The sequence below is a fragment of the Mixophyes fleayi genome, chromosome 4, assembly GCF_038048845.1.
Source record: "Mixophyes fleayi isolate aMixFle1 chromosome 4, aMixFle1.hap1, whole genome shotgun sequence".
In the NCBI taxonomy this organism is placed as follows: domain Eukaryota; kingdom Metazoa; phylum Chordata; class Amphibia; order Anura; family Limnodynastidae; genus Mixophyes; species Mixophyes fleayi.
Window position 1 is genome coordinate 83,157,173 of NC_134405.1, and position 22,248 is coordinate 83,179,420.

The 22,248-nt window shown below is 39.3% G+C and overlaps 1 protein-coding gene across 3 annotated transcripts in view; it reads right to left on the reverse strand.

The window, feature by feature from the left end:
* LRRK1 (leucine rich repeat kinase 1) overlaps positions 1-22,248 on the reverse strand; it is an 86,478-nt gene that overhangs the window by 55,166 nt on the left and 9,064 nt on the right. For 2 of the 3 annotated variants that reach the window (XM_075207664.1, XM_075207663.1), the window contains exons 2-6: positions 18,712-18,831; positions 11,833-11,996; positions 11,248-11,419; positions 9,617-9,796; positions 749-900 (exon numbers count right to left, since the gene is read on the reverse strand). In XM_075207664.1, coding sequence (XP_075063765.1) covers positions 749-900; positions 9,617-9,796; positions 11,248-11,419; positions 11,833-11,996; positions 18,712-18,778 — 735 coding nt within the window. In that variant the 5' untranslated portion in view covers positions 18,779-18,831. Of the gene's footprint in view, positions 1-748; positions 901-9,616; positions 9,797-11,247; positions 11,420-11,832; positions 11,997-14,067; positions 14,288-18,711; positions 18,832-22,248 lie in introns of those variants that run through there. The other variant, XM_075207665.1, reaches the window with a different exon arrangement.

Consider the following 22,248-nt stretch of genomic DNA (forward strand, 5'->3'; position numbering starts at 1 on the left):
TACAATATGATTTGTCTTTGTAGAGTAAATGTGCGTATCCTCAGTGGAAATGCTTTGGACTTAAAGAATTATGCTAACTGTGGGTATGTTTCTTGTATTTTATGCAATGATGAAGCACATAGGACAGTATGGATCTTTATAGTAAAAATAAATAAAATACAAATATATATACATTTTATAAATTCAGCCTCTAGTACATGGTCCCACAACAAGATACAGTCCTCAGTAACAAAGATGAACAACACTGTTTTAGACTGTGAGCTTTAGTAAGAAGGTTCCCCCTTTACTACATGTTTCAGCCTGTATGATTCCTGTACATATTTCTTTAAATTGTATATAGCTATGTAACAGTCACCACGGTATAAACACTGGTTCAAAAGATTACCACTAAAGCACCATTTAGTACCCTGTTATATGGTACAAATTCATGTTCACCTATTTCTGTAGTATAAAATGTACAATGCAATCATTAAATTAGTAATTTTTAAACAATATCTACATATTTATAAAATAAAAAAAATAAAAACCACACAGAATAATGAAAAAAGTTATTAGAAAAAGAAAAATAAAAGCTAAAAGAACAATCATTGGGAATGACTGATCTACTAAGACCAGTAACAATAATACATCTCCTTATAGTTTTTAATCTTTTAACAACAAGTGAAAAAAACATTTAGTATATGGGAGTATAAGGAAATAACAGAAATATTAAGCAACAATAAATGCTCTTTGCATCCACCAAGCTTACCGGTTCCTGAGTCACCGGGTCCCTAGGCTCACAGGTCTCAGCGAGGCTTCTCTTCCTCAGCAGTTTTTTGGTCTGATCTGGGCTGTCCATCAATATGTATGAACAGAAACCAGCTCCGTTCTGCAGCAAGAACTCTGCAATGTCTTCATGCCCTAGTACAAGGACCGAGAGAACAGAAGAGTTATTACTATCGGCAACAACAACCTTCCCTTAATAGGTGTAAACAGTGAAAAGAGAACAAAGGAAACCTCACTTCTTCTTATCAAACTGAAGCCACAACAACCTTACAGTGAGCGACAAGAACTTGGCTGCATTGTCTGTAAGCTCTGTCCTTCTCTGTCATGTACCTGGCTGATATAGGTGGGCTGTCCACATAGAACCTTCTGCAATTATATCCTGCTAAATTGCAAAGTTATAGTGCAGATATGAACAGATCACAAGGACTTCTTCCCCTTTAAGATTTGCAGAAATAAGCAAATCATGGGAAAAGAAAATATGTTGTATTAAGGACAGGGTTTGGGTTTCTGGGAAAAGTATGGTAATCAGTGTCAGGTAGAGCGGACACATTTATATGTACAAGAGAGCCTATTATACACTAGAAACCTTGAAATTCTTCAGTTTGGCTGCTGAGAATGCTACAGGCGTTCCTGCCTGAAAGGGGGTGCGGGTTTTCTGAAATCTACCAATATGAATATTTAATAGAAGACCCTAGATATCTATGGCTGTAGTAGTCTCTCTTTTGCAGACACATTACCTCACAAATGGCATCAGATTAAATAATGAAAACTTACATTTTTTCAAATACGAAACATGAGGGTATAAAGCATTGAGCAATCTTAACCTCATGGTCTGTAACTAAAGCTACAACCCAGTAGTCCGTGGCTAAAAACTTGCTGATAAAGGACAAATGACTGAAATAAGGGAGCATAACCTGTCTGACGTTGCTGTGTCTGCACTTGTGATGGGTGACTACACCAATCTGGACAGTGCATGCCTATAAAGTAGAAGACAACAGGTCTGTCACTGAGAGTCAGGTTTCTGCTCTACATGAACGGGAGATACTCCACCCTCCCAAGATGGCAGCCTGCAGCCAAGGGATTGGACAACATATCATGTGGGGCACTTTTAGGCAAATGTAACTACTTCACTTATTTCAGATAAATTATTTACTTCTGGAATAAACCGGCTTTTATAAATATTCTTGTGAAAATATATGTTCTACTATGATCTTCTTCATTATTGTTAGCTCAAAAAAAAGTTTTATTGCTTCATATTGAAAGTATCTGGTCAAATAATATTGATGCCCCTCTATTGCTGCTTTAAGCACCTAAGCAATTTGTTGTCATGGCCAGTTATTGTGAAGTTGCATTCAATAGGCTGAACAAATAGGTGGGCAATGGAGTAAAGGCATTTAAGAACAGAAATGGCTTAGTGATATAGGTCTATTACACATGTCTGGGCACAGTTATTAATAAAACGTAAAAGCCGCATGTTCTGTATAAAACATAATTAAATACAAATGCAAAATATAAATTAAATAAATGGAATCATCTGTTGTCTTTCCCTCTAAAAATCAAATGGCAATCTTCATTCCTACTGCAGTCCAAATGCAAATATAAATTACGCAATATGAATAGACAGCGGAAAAATAATATATACTGTAATATAATATAGCAGCCACGCTAATGAATTAAGTACTAACTGCTGGAAAGGTCATTCCGCAATCAGAAGCAGCTAGCTAGGTCAGCTGATCGTCATCGTCAGTGGGGCTTTATGCACCAGCCCTCCAGCATCCGCAAGACACACCTACTGATAGGTGTTATCTGTATTCAGGTCTACTCTATACTTACCTGCCCCTGCCCTCCATCTCCAGCTGTAACGAATGATCAGCGAGATGCGACAAAATATGTCTACAGACAAATGCGCAGTACGGAAATACGTATTTATGAACACAAAACAGACATACGGCCAACTCTACAAGAGCCTTCTGTGTTGGGGTGTGTAATAACCAAAGTTGGTTTTAAGACTGGACAATAGGAGGCCAGAAACCTTGGACAGCATCTACATTTACAATCCAGACAACTGTACAGTTTCCCATTTAATTAGCCTTTACAATACTGATAGTAGGCGGAAGTTGAATTAGAATAAGTTCCTATTCGCTCCTTGCTTTTTGTCTGCTGCATTGCTTGTCTCAATATCTGTCATTTTTTCCCTTCAACATAAACGGGAAGTATAACCAAAACGTTTAAATCTGTAATATTATAGAGCACTTGTTGCTCACAAATAGTGAAGGCAGATGTTTTGCAAGCTGAAAAAATATTTATAAGTCTGCAATCTGTGAAATCACAACAAACCAGATATGAGCGGGCTCGAATTATCGCAATCCGAGCCCACCCGAATAGTGCGGATCCGAGGGCGATCAGAGCACTGTTCGGGTATTTCCGGCGGGGAGAAACACTGAAAGCGAGGCTCAGACTCCAAATCCCGCCGTCGGATCTCGCGAGACTCGGATTGTATAAATTCCCCGCTTGCCGCCGTCATCTACAGTCGGGCATTGATGAGGGAAGCGGGAGGTTGGGTTTTTTAGTGGTGCTGTGTCCTGTCTCTCTGTCCTGCTAAGTCCAGTGGTGCTTTGTCCTGTGCTCTGTCCTGCTGAGTCCAGTGGTGCTTTGTCCAGTGCTCTGTCCTGCCGAGTCCAGTGGTGCTGTGTCCAGTGCTCTGTCCTGCTGAGTCCAGTGGTGCTGTGTCCTGTGCACTGTCCTGCTAAGTCCATTGTTATAAAAAAATTGTAAAAGAATTATAAAAAAAAAGTCAAAAAAAATTTCTACTGCAATATCTAACTACGTTCACTGTTCCTGCAGTCCAGAAATATTATTACTTGGATATTAAACTACGTTCACTGTTCCTGCAGTCCAGAAATATTATTACTTGGATATTAAACTACGTTCACTGTTCCTGCAGTCCAGAAATATTAGTACTGCAATATTAAACTACGTTCACTGTTCCTGCAGTCCAGAAATATTATTGCTGCATTGGATGCTGTCACCATTGAAAAAATGGTGGAGGATTACTTTGCTGACACCATCCAAGTAGACATGTCAGACAGTCCTTATTTTTACTGGCAGGAAAAAAATGCAGTTTGGAACCCCCTGTACAAACTGGCTATATTTTACCTGAGTTGTCCCCCCTCCAGTGTGTACTCGGAAAGAGTTTTTAGTGCAGCGGGGAACCTGGTCAGTGAGCGGCGAAGGAGGTTGCTTCCGCAAAACGTTGAGAAGATGATGTTCATAAAAATGAATTATCAATTCTTCAATCAAGACCAGCACTGGCCTCCAGAGACTACAGTGGGACCTGTGATTGTGGAGTCCAGCGGGGACGAATTGATAATGTGTGAGGATGAGGAAGTACACACTGAAGGGGACGAGGAATCCGAGGATGAGGATGAGGACGACATCTTGCCTCAGTAGAGCCTGTTTAGTTTGTACAGGGAGAGATGAATAGCTTTTTTTGTGTGGGGGCCCAAACAAACCAATCATTTCAGCCACAGTAGTTTGGTAGACCCTGTCGCTGAAATGATTGGTTTGTTAAAGTGTGCATGTCCTATTTCAACAACATAAGGGTGGGTGGGAGGGCCCAAGGACAATTCCATCTTGCACCTCTTTTTTTTCTTTGCCAGCTCGTTTTGTGGGGGTCCAAACAAACCAATCATTTCAGCCACAGTTTTGCAGGCCCTGTCGCTGAAATGATTGGTTTTTGCCATTATGTGCTCTTTGGGGCCTAGTTTTTCAAACTGCCATCCTGTCTGCCACTGCTAGATGGGCCACGTGTTTGTGCCGCCCACTTGTGTCGCTTAGCTTAGCGGCATGCTGACAGGCAGCGATTCTGAAGACCCAGCTGTCCAGCACTTCAGTGCGACGTCAGTGTGACTTAGATGTAGGTTAATTTAATGCGCTAATATGTGATAAGTGTTTAAACACAACCTGCGGGGTCCTGACATTGGCGCTTTAAATTAACATCGATTTAAGTCGCGTTAACGTCACACTGAGGTGCCAGACATCTGGGTCTTCAGAATCGCTGCCTGTCAGCATGCCGCTGACATCTGGAGCTTCGGTTTTCAAGAAAGTCTGTTTTTATTCTATTCAGTTTTTTAGCCAATCAGATTTTTTTGTAGGTGTCAACCTTGTCGGAGTTCTCGTAATTGGTAAAACGATTACCACCAATTGAGTTAACAGTCAAAACAAAAGGTACAATAAACATATAAGAACAAAGTTACATTTGTGATGACCATAGTTCACAGAAAATGACAATAATTGTGGTAAATCCTTGTATATTAATGAAAGTGGACTAATTGACCTCACAGAACACAAGATAATATGGATGCATGGAGTAGTGTTAAATGAGTCCTATGTGCATCTCACAGTAGGGAAAATGTATGTATGTATGTATGTATGTATGTATGTATGTATGTATGTATGTATGTATCTATGTATGTTCTCCCAGCTGGAAATATTTTCTTATCTGTTGTTTAGCAACATGTGGTAATGTATCAAAAAAGCTCTCTCATACTTCAAAGAGTTTTCTACTGTGTGTTTTATTTCTAAAGGTGCCTGCAAAACAATCCCGTGGAAATACCAGAGATATGTTTTTCTTTAAAAAGGTTCAAGGTGGGGGGTGAATAAAGTACAGAGATGAGATTATTAACTATATTTCGTATATGTAAGTCTAGCTGGTGTAGAAACTACTGTACATGATCTAGCAAATGTTCCATCATGTATTGTTACACCTGTGTCCAGAATCACAATACACAGGGATGGTCCCATGGGAAATTATAAGATTTGCTCTATTAACAAGACATTTAGGACATGAATGTGAATATGGCAATCTTATTATATTTCATCTGTGAGGGAAGAGGGAAGGGGTGGGACATATGTCCTATGGAATGTATTTAGGGCGTTTTCTTTATACATGTCCACTGGTAACATATTGCAAGAGTATAGCAATGTGTTCATTAGCGTTTCCAGACTTGGTGAAGATGGGGCTACCTCTGTACAATACCCAATTTTCAATGTAAGAATGATCAAGGGATATGTGTAGAAAGTTACACTGTCTGACAACTGCATTATTTTTTAAGGGTGGGTAGGAGTCAATAACAAGGAGTCAAGTGGATTTGACCAGTCTACATTAGACTATTTAATCACTTTACTAGAATAGTGATGAGCTTATAAAAATGCTAAAATAGGAGATCTCAAAAATGTTTTTTTTTGTTCTATAGCTTGCCTGTATGAGAGTGGCTTTCCTGGGTAATTGCCTAAGAGAAATCAAATTGATTTTCTGCCTCTAGTGGCCCACGTTTGTATTACAACTAACTATAATGTTAAAAATCTGAGTAGAATACATAATTTAGTTTTGGGTGCAAAGGTGTAGCAGGCTGAGTGCTGAAACAAGATTTTGGATGTAAATCTCTGATATTTAAATGAGCTACAAGGGCTGGAGATGGGGCACACCATAAGTGTACCTGATCTCTACATACAACTACCTATTAAACAGATATCTGGACAGATGATATAAACAAAAGTGTGAGAATGTTTTACATATTTGCAAATGACTCTAGGGGTATATTTACTAAACTACTGGTTTGATTTATTTTTCCCTTTCTGGTAATCAGAAATTCGTCTGAGCTTACATCATTGACTACTATACTCTTTCTCCTGTCCTTGAGCCAAACTTGTATAGATTCCATTACCTTTGAGTCAAAACCAAGCATCTTTATACCAGGCAGGCAAGCACGTGACAACACTAGACGTGTTATAGATCTTATTGGGGTATATTTACTAAACTGCGGGATTGATAAAGTGGAGATGTTGCCTATAGCAACCAATAAGATTCTAGCTGTCATTTTGTAGAATGTACTAGATAAATGATTGCTAGAATCTGATTGGTTGCTATAGGCAACATCTCCACTTTTTCAAACCCACAGCTTAATAAATTTACCACTAAGTGGGAGATCGATCAAAGATCAATTTTGAGCAGATCTCCTTTGGCGATTTGCAATTCACCTTATTTACTCAACAATAACAGCAAATATTTCATAAATCAGAGAAATTTTTGTGAAATTTGAGAGTAGAGGAAAACAATTAAAGGACGATAATCAAGAGGTCTGAAAACCAGTGAGATAAGTGGTTTCCGATTCATTTCTTCTGTGCTGCTCCCCACTAATTGAATGCCCTACCCCACCAGAACGGACCTCCCCCCAAAATTCAAATGTTCTCGCAAAACTACCTCTTCATTATAGCCTATCTCCAGCTGAAACTACTCCCTCAATATGTATTATGCGCTACAGTCCCATGTCCACTCACATCGCTCCTAGAGCCCCACTAGGTCCTATTGTCTCAGCATTGCTCTCTCCCTCTAACCTGTATGCTCTCACACGCAGGGCACTCACCACCACCTGTCTCACATATACACCTCCTTCATGAACCTTGTATGTACCTGCTCTGCTTTTATGTACGATTTGTATTTTGAATCATTTGTAATTCTAACTTTCCCACACTGCAGATTAATCTGGCGCTTTACAAACAGTGATAGTTAGGCCTTGTGGAATGACAAACACCAGCATGTCCTATCAGCCCGACATGTAGGAAGAGTTCCAATAGCACTATTTTCTTGTTTTGTCTCCAGCCCTATTGTTTTCAACAGGGCTGGAGGTCAGTACCTGCTCAGCCAATCACAAATTGTGAAGAGGTAAGCCTTGCTTGTGCTTGCCAATAGAAATGGAGACAGCCAAGCCAATGCATTTTAATTGGTTTTCTGTTCCCATTTAAATATTCAAAAAGGAAAACAATAGGGATATTGCTCAGCAAGAGTAAAATTGACAGAATTCAAAACAATGTTGATTTTTAATAGATTAGAAAGTTGGGGGGGGGGGGGGGTTTGACAAAATTGCTATAAATAAACTTCATTTCTGAACAAATCTTTTCCAAGATCTTCAAGTGTCATTGAAGACAGCACATCTTGTAAATCTACAGAATTTGAGCTATTCTCAACATGTCCCTAATAATATTGAAAATATCAGTAACATACATGGGTGAGATGGCTGTGCTGAATGATTATGGGGTATATTTACTAAACTGCAGGTTTGAAAAAGTAGAGATGTTGTCTATAGCAACCAATCAGATTCTAGCTGTCATTTTGTAGAATGTACTAAATAAATGATAACTAGAATCGAATTGGTTACTATAGGCAACATCTCCACTTTTTCAAACGCGCAGTTTAGTGAATATACCTCTAGATGTTAACTAGTGTTTTCTTAACAAAATTATGTAATTTTTGGGGGATGTAATTATGTAAATGCATTTTTTGTATATATTTAATTTTGTCACATTGTACTTATGCTATTTTGTTGTATATTCTAATCCTCTATGTACTGTACTGTGGAACCTCTGTGGCGCTAACAAATAAAGGATATTAATAACAATAAAAAAAACTATTAAATATGTTTTTTTTTTATAGACAATGGATTAAGAAAAACTAGTAACAAATGCAAAAAAACAAAGAACACAAAAACCCTTTTCCCATTTCTTTCCATTGCTACTGTTTGAACCAGATTATAACATTTATGGGATTGTTTGTTTTCAGAGTATACCAGATATGCATACTTTACTCAAAGTTAGACTTCAACAAGTTTCAAGTATTTTAGTACTAATAGATCAGCACTGAACTGGATTTCAGCATGTTACTTAAATCTGGCATGGGAGGCCTGTTTGAGTCCTCTTATGGAACCACATGTCTTTTGTGTGAAAGTCCCCAGTGATTTCACAGGGGCTTCCCCATAAAAATGAAGAATTACTTGAACTTCTGCATTCAGCAAACAGCGTTCAGATTTCTACACAAACTGCAGTTTGTAAACAGGAAGAAAGTATCACTAGTCCAATCCCTGCACAATTGGGCTCTCCCTTGGGCTCAAGTAAAGGCATCCCACATTGGGCTGCTTGCTCCAATCAATATATTGAGTGTTATAAATGCTGTGGTGCAGAGTGGTACTGGAAATGACCGTTATCAATAATTTGCAGTCCAACTCCACATAAAAAAGTAGCTACTAATTACACTACCCAATGCATGCTTATTTTAGTTATATAACTTTTTCTGGAATTCCCTGAACCTGGATTTAAAAATAAATAAATAAAAATGAGGTGCCACCTGCCACAGTCAAACGATTTATTAAGCAAAATTTGCTCCAAACACAAAATCAGACAGACAAAACCCCCACTGAGTTTGAAATACATAAATATGTGGATTACGTCTGAATCATAGCAATCACTGACTATCTGCCAACCACACTCACATAAGGGATCCAATGAGTGTTGAGACCAGTTACCGGGACAACCATACCCGGAAATCACTACGGAGATTCGATCGTGCTGCAGCTTTTTAACAGACACTTGTCTGCGTGGCGAAAGATACCTTGATGTGCACTGAAACTCTTACTAAATGTAAGTGGAATTTTAACTGTTGTGAAATAAATACCTTTTATCGATATACTACACTATCGGAGCACCTTTGTTTTCTTGTCTCCCGCATTTATGTGAACCGCATGGCGGACCCTGGGAGAATATTAGAGTACACCGAGGGATTATCTGGATATATATTGAGATGATTTAGAGAGACTGTGTACTGCAACTATCAGCTTTTTTTTGTGACTATGGACATTGTTTATATGTTTTTATGTTGTCATTGATGTGATTGATGTTTGAAACTCAGAAGCCTATTATTTAATCACCTCCCTTTTTGCGCCTTATTCTAAACTCTGTGTATTTTCACACTCACATAATATATGTATATATTGGCAATCGGTGAGGCGCTATACAGTACCTGCTACAATGGTGGCATACAGAGGTAATTTGCAGAGGACCGGGAACTCGTTATGTCTCATTGCACAGCAATCAGGGTCAGCGTGGTATGTTAGAACCAAGAGTTTCACTAAGCTGAGGTGACCCTTCTCACAGCAGGTGACCAGCAGCCAGTTCAGGAGAGACTTGTGGCTAGAAGCATCTGTAAAGTCAGAAGAGACACAAACATCATCAGAATACGTCGTACAAGACTTCTGCTTTTATTATCATTTTAGAAGAAAATTTTAAAATAGGTAATTTTTTTTGTTGACCGGCAGCAGACGGGGAAACCGGTTGTCTGTGCACTTACAGTGTAGTGAATTTTCTCTTCTAATGTTTGTACGTTGTGCTAATTATATATAGATTAAGCATTTTTTTGTGTCATGTTACCCACATTGCATTGCAGACCCAGCTTAAGTGTATTAGAAACTTATACACAGCAGAGGCAACCATCAATTTGCTAGGAATCCACATGATCACCAAGGCACCGTGCAACTAATATTCACAAGATTTGACTAATACTCATGACGTGCTGGTTCCAAGTGAACTGATAACTACAATCTCACGAATATTAACTCATCTTACTAAATTAATCCATTGGAGGCCAATTACGGACCATACTCAATGCCCAACCCCCCACCCATCAAGGCGTGCACTTACTGGATTAGTATCAGGCAAACTGCCTACAACCAAGAACTAACAAACAATGTGACCTATAACAGTGCATACAAACAAAGCAAATTTTATTTATTAAATATACTTAACATATCCGCCAATAGCTTGCTCTATACATGGCCCCGTCTTAGCAGAATGTTCACTTTATTCATAATCTAAATTTTGTACAAATCTCAAGATCATTGTCCTGCTCTACCTAACCCAAAGAAACACTATTATACATATTACAGAGCATCTCATACTTAGAACCTAGGAACGGTAACAAGACCAGGTTATTTTCAGCACTTCCTTCCTGAACATCTGCCGTTTTTTAAAAAGGGAACTTCATCAATTTTTGTTAATTCATATCCCCCAATTAAATATCTAATGATTTAAAAGTTATTATTCATTTTATGTTGCCTACAGATGGTAATAAATACTAATATTTATCCTGCTGACCTATGTCAAGAGTTCCTTTCATGTTCACCAGAATATAAAAGTTCATACTTTGAACACGCTAAACACGGATACATTTTATAATCGGTTAGTGTGGAAAAATGGGTACATTTGGGGCTTGTTCATACATGTGCTGGAAAAATGGGTAAAAGTGCATGATTGTATTGGCAGCGTGTTAATGCATGAGAAATGACCACGTTCTAAAACTGAATACACACGGTTAGAATTTTAGAAGCAACGGTGGGACCATTTCCCTATGAATCCATTCATACTATTCTAATGTACTTTTGAGGCGTTGGATGGCGTCTGAAAAGCATATTCGTAGCAGATAAGTGTGAACAAGCGAAAAATAAATAGTGATTTGAAAAACATTATATTATTAGTTGGGGATATGAATCTTAGCGTTCGGTATTTTGAGATCATTGTTGGAGAAGGATAAAAATCTTTTCATGCAAATTTATATTTTCCCGACCAATAAGGTACTTTAAAAGTTTTTACTTTTACCTGCCAAGGAATCCAGCAACAATGTTACTGTCTCTCCATGCCCAAACTGAGCCGCCATAACAGCTGGGTTATCGTCGCTGGGTTCGGTTGGTAAAACCACTTGAGCCTCTTGAAGCAGATAACGCACTGAGGGCACGTCGCCATAAGCGGCTGTGATTCTCAGGAGCTGAAACTGCACAAACACACACAATATATCAATACTGTCACTAGTGTCATGCAAGGTCTGAAAATCAAAGTTCACCTCAGAAAATACCCGTTGGGCACCCTCCACGCTGCACGGCCAAATGCACAAGCAGCGATGAATAAACATTTCTTCAGAAGTCTCAACTATATTCTTTCATCAAAAAAATAAAATAACTTGTGGTTAAAGGAATATCATCTGGTCAACCACACCAGAACAACATTTTCCCTGGTCGTTGCCACCAAACTAAACAATATGATGAACAAAAAAATGGTAAAATTGTAACACACGCAGCTATGAAATTAAATTAAATGGTCTGTTTAATGAATTTAAACAATGCTGCCTTATTAAAAGTGATGCTAAATTGATTAAGCAACATGCAGCGCTCATGCGGCCCAACAAACCTTTTCATGCCTTGGAAGATTTTCCTCACAGGCGGCCTTCACCAGATCATGTGCTCGGTCGCTCTCCCGCTCGCTATATGCGGCCTGGATCTCTGCCACCAACGGGATTTGATTCACCACAAGCTCCCCGGGCATGGACTGCTTGTTTCCCATACCTGTGGATCCTAAGCAGAGCATAGGAGAACTTGACACAAAGTCTTACCACAAAAATAACAACATTGGTAGCCATGATATAGGTCTAGATAGCAGTACGAACGCCCGGTTACACCAGAGATGCACTGTAATCATAATACATGCAACCACACGGCAGCTGCTGGCTTATCTATAGTAGCTGGTCCATATGCCCAAGTCCTTACAGTAGACCCAGTATGCTGCAGGCAATAAAGCCCTGTGGGCACTATTACTTGTATAGCCAAGCAGCAATATATTTGTGACATATGCTGTAAAGTCCACCAGCCTCAACACCAGACATTATGCATATATACACATTATATCGTGAGGAGGAGCTTTGATCTCCATGAAACACTTCAATATCCTCATTGATGCGATTAATATTGAATCATTATTTATATTTACTTGTTTGGTGCACAGAAATTATACCGGTTACAGAAGCAAATAAAATAGTGTGATCAATTTTATGTTACACATGGTGTATCTTTTATGTGTGTACCAGTTTCATTTCTGCAAGTATACATGTTGGTTTTGGCAATACACTATGGACACACCAATTTTTTTCCCTAGAATAGTAACAATGGATACTGTCCATAGTGAGCTCATGTGGATCTGTGTAGTGAAATTCATTGCGTGCGTGACCATCACGTCACAGTTCTGAGAGTTGATCATGTTATACACGTCATTTCTTGCGTTTGATATTTTACACCAGAAAGTACTCTGTCGCTTTTCACTTCAAGTCTTTTAGGCCAACTTCAGGACTATTTGCATTCATGTGCATTAGTGGAGTTGGACCATTAATGTTGTCAAATATATAAATATATAGCTTGATAGAAAATCACTATCGTAGGATTATGTTTTAGAATAAACTCTACATATAAAGCCATGATATGTTAGTTTTATAGACTGTTTCCCAGAAGAGGGTTCCAGCATTGACAAAGTACATATAGAAGCATTTGTCTAGCCAAAAGCCACACATATTAAAAAATCGTAACCTAAAAAACATTTATATAGTTCTATAACAAAACATTTGATACAAATTCCAGTCAGTAACTGACACAAAACATATTAAATATATGAAATAAATCAAACATTGCAAAAGGACTGAACTTCTTTTTTTTTTAGTCTAAAAAGGTGTACGGACAAATTAAAAAAAAGACTACATTAATTTTCATCTTATTAAAATAGGTAACTGCTGAAACACCAAAAATAGCAAAACAAGTGTTTCTTTCAGTCCACTTGCTTCCATAATGCAGACACAGTCTGAGTACAGCTGCTTGTTAATTATTCAGCAAATTTCAAGTCACAGACATTTGAGAGGGCTCCTGAGGTTTAGTCCATTAGGATAGCAGTTTCTGAACCCATTCTCCCAATTTTGAAGGGCAAATACAATGTTAACTCATTTGACACCAGTATAGAGACCAATTGTAATGTCTTATGAAAAGAAGTCTTGCAATTTCAATATGCTTATATGCAGATGAACACTCCTTTAAAGAACATTTGTTTAGTGTTATTTTGATAACCTCTGTCCATTATCATTCAGGGAAGGCCGGTATATTTTTTATATAATAATAGTAATAATATTATTAAGTGCAATTTTTAGCACACAAGTAGCCCTTTTGGATTTGAATAAGTATTTCTCAACACACATTCTGCAGTTCCTGTGTCTCTTCCTGTTCTATTGTATACATTTTTATTATATTGCCATATGTAGGATTTAAACCTAAACAACTATACTAGTACATTAGAGTTATGAATAGACTATCCACAATCTACAATATACACACACACACAACTTCTCATCATAACACTGCAGAGATTCACACACTACTGATCACAATATTCACACATACGTAACATTGTGCTAACTGACTTTAGAACAACTGGGTGTTCTCTGAGCAACACACAGAACGAAATTGACAACAATCACACAGGTGAAGTAGCGTTCAAGCATAAACAGTCCACTTTTCATGAAGGAGGTTATTATAAACAGAACCAAGCGATGGTGAGGAAGTATTATTATTTATTGTAGTACAGGTAGAAGGAAATAGAGAAAGAACTAACCTTTTCATGATTTGGAAACATCAGCTGGGTGTCTAGTGTGGCACGGAGTACATGAAAAGAAGGATTGTGAATAAAGCACATTTCTGTCGCAGTCTCGGTTTAGATCCTAATGACCTTCCTGCGATCACAGCATCTCTGGATGCAAGGACCTTGTGAAGAGGCTCCCTCACCTCAGACAGGCGGAGATAAAACAGAGGGAGGAGAGACGGCTTCATCTAAGTCCTTCCTGGCAATATTCAATTCCCTGTCCCATTGCAGTAGAGGAATATAAACTGCTCATGTTTCACAGAAGAATAGGGGGAAGATAAGGGATAGGACTGGTGGGATTCTCTGGGAATGCCTCTGTGAATAGCGGTTATATTTTCTTCCCCCCTGTATTTTTATATGTGCCCTAATGATCAGCAGAAAGGCCTCTACAGATGTTCCTAAACCTTGGCCTATTTAAGGCTCCTTTCTATACAGTCCACCAAATCTCCAGGGTTTTTTTTAATGCCATTGTAATTTCTTGTTTCAGATGCGAGGTGTTTATTCAGAAAAATAGCTTTGATTTCTGTAAATGTTTCCAATTTCGGTTCAACGCAACAAATTTAACAAAGGGTTTCATACGGCAGGTGTAGGTCAGGATCTAATGTAATTGCTAGTAATCGGAGTATGTTCTCAAGTTTGGGTCAGCTGCCTCTGGTACGAAGCCATGCACCGGCTATCTAGCAACCAGCTGTGACCATCGTCCATCCCATGATTGTTAAAACAGTATTATTATAATAGTGATCAACATTTAACAATAATAACAGCAAAGAGCATAAAATGATGTAGAGTGCATCAGTCTAGAATGCATGCACGCTGCTTAAATCAGCTTATGTACAGCCACAATGATTTCTATGAAGCATCAAATAAATATCTGTCCAGACCAGTGTTGGCTAGCCTGTGACACTCCAGATGTTTGTGAAACTACAAGTCCCAGCATACCCTTCCAGCAATAAGTTGCTATATATTGGCAATGCATGCTGGGACTTGTAGTTTCACAACACCTGGAGTGTCACAGGTTAGCCAACACTGGTCTAGACTTTAGATGAATGTGAGCGAAAAGCAGTTGGGTTTTTTTTATTACTATTTTTGCATTCCTCGCACCCCCCCTCCCCCCTTCATAGCTATTATGGCAGATGCCATTACTATGTGAAGTCTTCTCCTCTTTGCATATAATGCCGCTGGGAAGGGCTGCTAGAAAAGGAACATGAGGACAAATAGTATGCATAATTTGCAGGTGGCTTTTAATGAATAGAAAATGGTAACATGTAGGAGAATCCAGCACTTACTTTTGTGTGTATGACAAAATACTATGTAAAATGCTTTATAATATAAAGATAGGTCAGCAAAAAGCATGTATTAAAATAAATAGAAAAAGTGGATGTTACTGTGGAGAGTGGTTTATGATGTGCAATATGACAGGGAAGTGGTCTGTAAATGGTGAAGCTGCCACTTTCTTGGAGGTGCAAAATCTGCAGAAACCATTCTCATTTCTTCTTCAGTTGTAGACTGACAAGCGTCTGCATACAGGGCTGGCCACAACATCATAGGCCACAAATGTTTATTTAATGTCTTATACATGTAGGGGCTCTGGAACTGGATCAGTGACTAAAGACAGAATATATCAGAACACTCACTTTGTGTGTGTATAAGTCAATTCTGATTGATTGATATATGTTGATCAGTACTCTATTGTTGTCACATTATTATATCCGTTATTATACTGCACTGTCCTGGCACAGGGCTGGACGACAACTCTATGTCTATAAGCCAATTAAAAGGAACATTAGTTGCTTAATTCCATAAATATTGTTTGTATCCCAAATCATTATAAGCTCATACAGTGCTGTAGGAATATCTGGTCTACCAATATATCAAACTCTAATGAGATTACATGCATCCACCTACATTTTTTATCGTTATTTAACTAGAATGCTAAGAAAATAGGATTTTTGTACTTCATGTAAATCTCTGTCTCTGAACACAAGTTGGGGGACACTGCTCACCTTGGGGGGTAGATAGTACCCTTACTCCCACAGCGCTCTAATAAACTTGTTTAGCCTGCTCCCCTCCCCTCTATGAATGATAAAAATCATTCTGATTTGCAAGCATAGCCCCAACAAGAGCTATCAACAAAGAGACAGAGCCAAGTTCCTCTAGCTACCCTCCACGATGCCCGGGCCCCTCTCCAGTCACCGTCCATGATAGCCGGACCACTCTCCAGCCACCGCCAACACTGGCTGGAGTAATATTTACTGTTTAGGCATGTAAAAGACTATTTACAGTTTGCTCCCTCCATTCTCTCTTATGATTCCCTATTTAGACCATAAGCATTTAAAAAAACATAAATCATAAAAGTGAATTCATTTTCTGTGTAGCCCTTTGTCTAGACCCAGTAACAGGAGATTTTCGGGGTTTAAAGCTGTCAAAACAACTCTGCAGGCTGAAAGAATTACGGCATCCGTTACTAAGGTCAGACTTATGGCTTTGCTACCTGATAGATCAATACCTCAAGTCTAGGGAGATCCTTTAAGCAGGAGAGAGATAGGTCCCTTTATAAGCTCCCTCACACTCCTAGGCAGTAAAGTCCAGACTGTGGTCATCTTAATATACAAGACAGCAGCACGTAAATGCAACTATCAGTAAAAACTAAAAGCGTAAAGATTTATATTAAAACCAAGCAAAAGTGTGGTACTATTATATATTTTATTAAAATCATGGGTCAAACTGTTGTTTTATAAGCGACATAAACAATCATTAACCATCAATAGTTATTAAGTGGTCAGAATAATTGCACTCGCTTTGGGCAGCACAGTGCTGTTTAAGTGGAGTTCAAAGATGTTTTTGTGAAAATGGTCTCTAATATCTAATACTAGAATACTGCATAATGCAGTGAGAAGCTTTAGGTCCACTTATGAATTTGAATAACTATTAAAAAGTGATTATAAAATTACAGGATAAACTTAATTAATAATTGCATACTTGGATCTTTGGATTAAGTTGTATGTGGGTATATGACAGGTTTGGTTGTACACAAAAAGAAAAAAAAACTAAAGAATCACAGTTTCTTTGATAATCTGTAGAACAGAATGAATTACTAATTGGCCACTTAATTCCTAAATATTTTCCTAAATATTTAGCAAGCTAATGTCCCTTGAGGAAACTGTGGGGCAGCTTATCCAGTCTGTGTTCTTGTACAGTAGAGTAGAACCCTACACCTTCATGCCCTCAAAGAATTCATGACATAAAGACAGTCAGCTGGACGGGTCAAACACGCAGTTCAGCAACAGTCGGCATTCAGCATGATGTCCATATCTGGATACTAAACCTACCTTTTCTAACAAATGGCCTGATACCAGTGTGTACATTTCATATACTTTAAGAAATCATCATCACCATTTATTTATATAGCACCACTAATTCCGCAGCGCTGTACAGAGAACGCACTCACATCAGTCCCTGCCCCATTGGGGCTTACAGGCTAAATTCCCTAATATACACACACATACACACAGACAGACTAGGGTCAATTAACCTACCAGTATGTTTTTGAAGTGTGGGGGGAAACCGGAGCACCCGGAGGAAACCCACGCCAACACTTGGAGAACACACAAACTCCACACAGATAAGGCCATTGTCAGGAATCGAACTCATGACGCCAGTGTTGTAAGGCAGAAGTACTAACCACTACGCCACTGTGCTTGAGATTTCCAGAATATAACAACCCAGGTTATATCAGTCAACATCAGCTCAGGGACTGTGTAATTGGCATTTTAAAGCCAACATGATAGGAGCAAAGTCCAGATATCCTGAAATCACCAGAACAAATGCTGCATATATTATCACCACAACCTCCAACGTGCCATGTTGTCCTTTCCCAGGGGTTTATTTTGTTAATTAGTCACAATGTGTTACCGCATCATAGTTTATAATGCACAGTTTTACAACAAGCAGGGGATCCTCTTATTCCAATCCTACCTCAGCTACACAGAAGATGATAGGCATGAAACAGAATATATCAGTAATCAGGTTTTTAAACCAAATATATGTATACTAACATAAAACATTTTGGGATGCTTTTATCTATGCAACTCTGAAACTGTGTTATTGATAATTATCTATACATTCAATACAGCACTTTTAAAAGTTTGAGTTGTATTACAATATCTATTGTGATTGGCCGGGGAACTCTGCAGCAGCAGACATACTTGGCTGATGGGGGGCATGTCAGGGTATGACCCTAGTCTTTGTGTGTGTGTGTGTGTGTGTGTGTGTGTGTGTGTGTGTGTGTGTGTGTGTGTGTGTGTGTGTATATGTTAGGGAATTTAGACTGTAAGCCCCAATGGGGCAGGGACTGATGTGAATGTGTTCTCTGTACAGCGCTGCGGAATCAGTGGCGCTATATAAATAAATGATGATGATGATGACTTCCACAGGCTAGGGGAATGGAGAATCTTGGGAACGGAGGCACCAGCAAAATAGGATTTGCTATGAAGGAATCCAGCACTACCACGTGTGGTATGACTGGGATCAAATATAAATTTTTGATGCTAGTCTTTATTCTTTTTTGGGCTGGTACTGAGACAATGCATCAGTGACTATAGACCCAGGCGCACTCACCATTGTGTGAATCCATGCTTCCAGCACGACTCCCGGCACATGCTTCAGCTCCAACACACCAGTACATCTTCAGGAACCAGCCTGCAGGCAGAGCACTAAGAACCGACACCAAATACCCATCTGTCAGAAGACAAGAGATTCTATGGTTACAAAACTCCCAGTTTACTGTTGTTAGAGGACAAAGATACATAACATACAGGACAAACCATAAAATTAATCTTCTAACGTCCATAACTATATGTACAAGACCCATAATTTGACTGTCATTTCTACAGCCATTATCCTCAACACTTTTTTTTTTTTATTTCAGGCTGCAACTGGTTTCTTCAATACTTGTGACTAAATCTATGTTTCCTTACCCCATGATCACAGCCTTGTCTAAAGTATTTACAGCTTATTGATTCCCAAAACAAAATCATATTTACTAAATAGGAGGACACAGTTTATGCAGAGCAAACAGTGTGGATAAGGGAAAGAACAGATGGAAGGTATATAAAGAGATGAAGAAAAAGGGCTGGTACCATTCATAATCCATTCAACAAAAACACTAACCACATTGTAATAGAGATGTCCCCAATTATAATAATAGAGCTTATCAGTTAAATAAACACAACCAAAAATGTGGACTACTGCAAAAATAATTCTGAGAAACACAATGAGAACAAGAACACAATTATATACAATATATATATATATATATATATAGGAACAAGTCATCTTACGGGGAGGAGAAGGCTGTGCACTGCCAGTAGAGCAGAGACTGCACCTGGAAATGTGACCTCTCCACCTCTTTATCTAATTTAAATAGTCCTATCGTGCAAAATGAAATCTCATTTATCTATGTCAGAGCAAACTTAGGCATATGTTTGCAACCATAATCCCCAACTCACATCATGTGGTCCACAGCGTATTACAGAGTACAGATACCGCGATCTTGGGCAGCAAATCCTAGCTCTTCCCCACAAAGATAGTCAGACTTGCAAAAAATACAACCATGTCCCAAATCAGTGTTTGTGCTGCTGGTTTGCATTTTTGCATTGAAAATGATCTTCAATGTCTGCCCAAAAGTATGTGGACACCCGAACATCCCATCTATATGCGCTTGTTGAACATCTCATTCCAAAACCATGGGAATTAACATAGAATTGGTCACCCTTTTGCTGCTATAACAGCCTCCACTACTCTGGAGAAGGCTTTCCACTAGATTTTGGAACATAGCTATGGTGATTTGCATCCAATCAGCAACAACAGCATTTAAGAGGTTTAGTGCGATAAAGCCTGGCTCCTAGTCTACATCCCAAAGGTGCTTGATGGAATTCAGGACAATGTGCAGGAAAGTCAAGTTCTTCCACATCAAATTTAGGAAAGCATTTTATTGATGGACAGCCCCAGACCATTATTCCCCCATCACTAAACATTACAGTTGGAAGTATGCATTTGGGTAGGAAGCATTCTCTAGGCGTCCGCCAAACCCAGATTCGTCAATCAGATGGTGAAACGCGATTCGTCACTCCACAGAACGCGTTTCTAGAGTCTGTTGGCGACATACTTTACACTGCAGTCGACATTGCGCATGGTGCTCTGAGGCTTGTGTACGACAGCTCAACCATTGTAACTCAATCAATGATGCCCCCGACTAAGTTATTTTACTTTCATAGTACTTAAATATGCATACAAATAAAGTAACGTGTGCAGAATAACAGACACATTTCACATTTATAGTAAAATAAATCCTACTTATAGGGGGGAATTCAATTGCTGGTGATGTGGCGCACGAACATTGCTGGCAATTATGGTAGAAATACGGTAGCTCCATATTGGTGCAAGTAAAAATGAGCAGAGATTTCAAAGAAATCTCCGCCGCAAGGTGTATCCGGAACATACATGAGACTTCACGTCTAATTGAATTCCTCCACATATATTGGAGTTTGTTACCCTTAAAATTAGTAGATCCCAGACAACACCAGACGTACAATAGACATAATAGCCTATGTCAACCAGAACAAGATTCCATCAGTTGTTCTGGCTCTAGACGCTGAAAAGGCCTTTGATAGGCTCTCATGGCCCTTCATGTTCCGAATTCTTAGTCACTTTGGACTGAATGGGGCCTTTTTATCGGTCATTCAGGCTCTATATCATCGTCCCTCCTCATCTGTATTGACAAATGGCTTACTGTCCCGGGCTTTCTCTTATGGTAACGGCACAAGACAGGGTTGCCCTTTATTTCCTTTACTATATGCCTTGAGCATCGAACCATTGGCGGCCGCCATCAGACAAAACCCAGATATCACAGGAATCCGAATTGGTCCACGTCATTTTAAAATCTCGTTATTTGCTGACGACGTCCTACTAACGCTCTCTAATCCTCTAATCTCGCTCCCAAATTTGTTTAAGGAACTCAAAGAGTACGGTTTTATGTCAGGATACAAGATAAACAACTCTAAGTCGGAGGCTCTCTCTCTACAAGTTTCTAGCGCAACTAAAAACGCACTTGAATCCTCGTTCAGATTGCAATGGCGCCCCAAGGCGTTTACGTTATTTGGGAGTTCAGATCACGAAGGAAGTTAGTCAGTTGTTTCATGCCAACTTTACTCCTCTTCTTGAATCCATAAAAAAAGATCTTATAAAATGGGACCCGCTTTTTATCTCCTGGTTCGGTAGAATCAGTGTCATAAAAATGAACGTTTTACCTCGAATTTTATACCTGTTTCAAATGCTGCCCATACCAGTACCAGGCACTTTTCTAGCTAACCTGCAAACAATCTGTGGTAAATTAATTTGGCAAGGGAAAAAGTCGAGACTTAAGCGTTCATGTTTAGCTAAGTCTACTCACTCGGGAGGCTTTGGGCTTCCTCTTTTTGACCGTTATTACTACGCAGTTAACCTTAGCCATGTCATCTCCTGGCAGTCTGCCCCGGGGACTAAGAGGTGGGTCGACCTGTAGAATGCACTCACTCCAGATTATATTTTGAATGCTCTTCCTTGGCGCCCTCGGAGTCAGAGACTGGCCTCAGTCTATGCCCACCCCTCTATTCAGTTCACCCTTAACATATGGGACAAACTGCACAGTAAGTGGCAGCTCACCTCATTCCCTTCCCTTCTCACTCCGCTGTGGCATCATCCAGACTTCCCGGCAGGGAACCACAAGGCGTTCCCGCATCCTTGGCAGGAGGCGGGTATCACCCAGTTCACTCATATTTTAGGAGTATACGCTCCCCAGACTTTTTCAGATTTGAGAGAAAAAAAAGGGCCTTCCCTCATCCTTGCACTTTGCTTATATCCAAATACGAGGTTTTATACAATCTCTTTGTAGGACTTCCAAGTTACGTTTGCCCACACCATTTGGGAGGAGTTGTGTGGTCCATGCCGGAGCCCCCGAATTGATATCTCTGATTTACCACGTCTTCCTGAACCCAGGAAATGATATCGTTTGAACCATTTGAGACGGCCTGGGAGCGGCATACTGGCAAATCCTTGGGACAGGAGAGATGGTCTCAGGCTTAGGATCGCCAAGATACCCATCAACACATCAAAAAG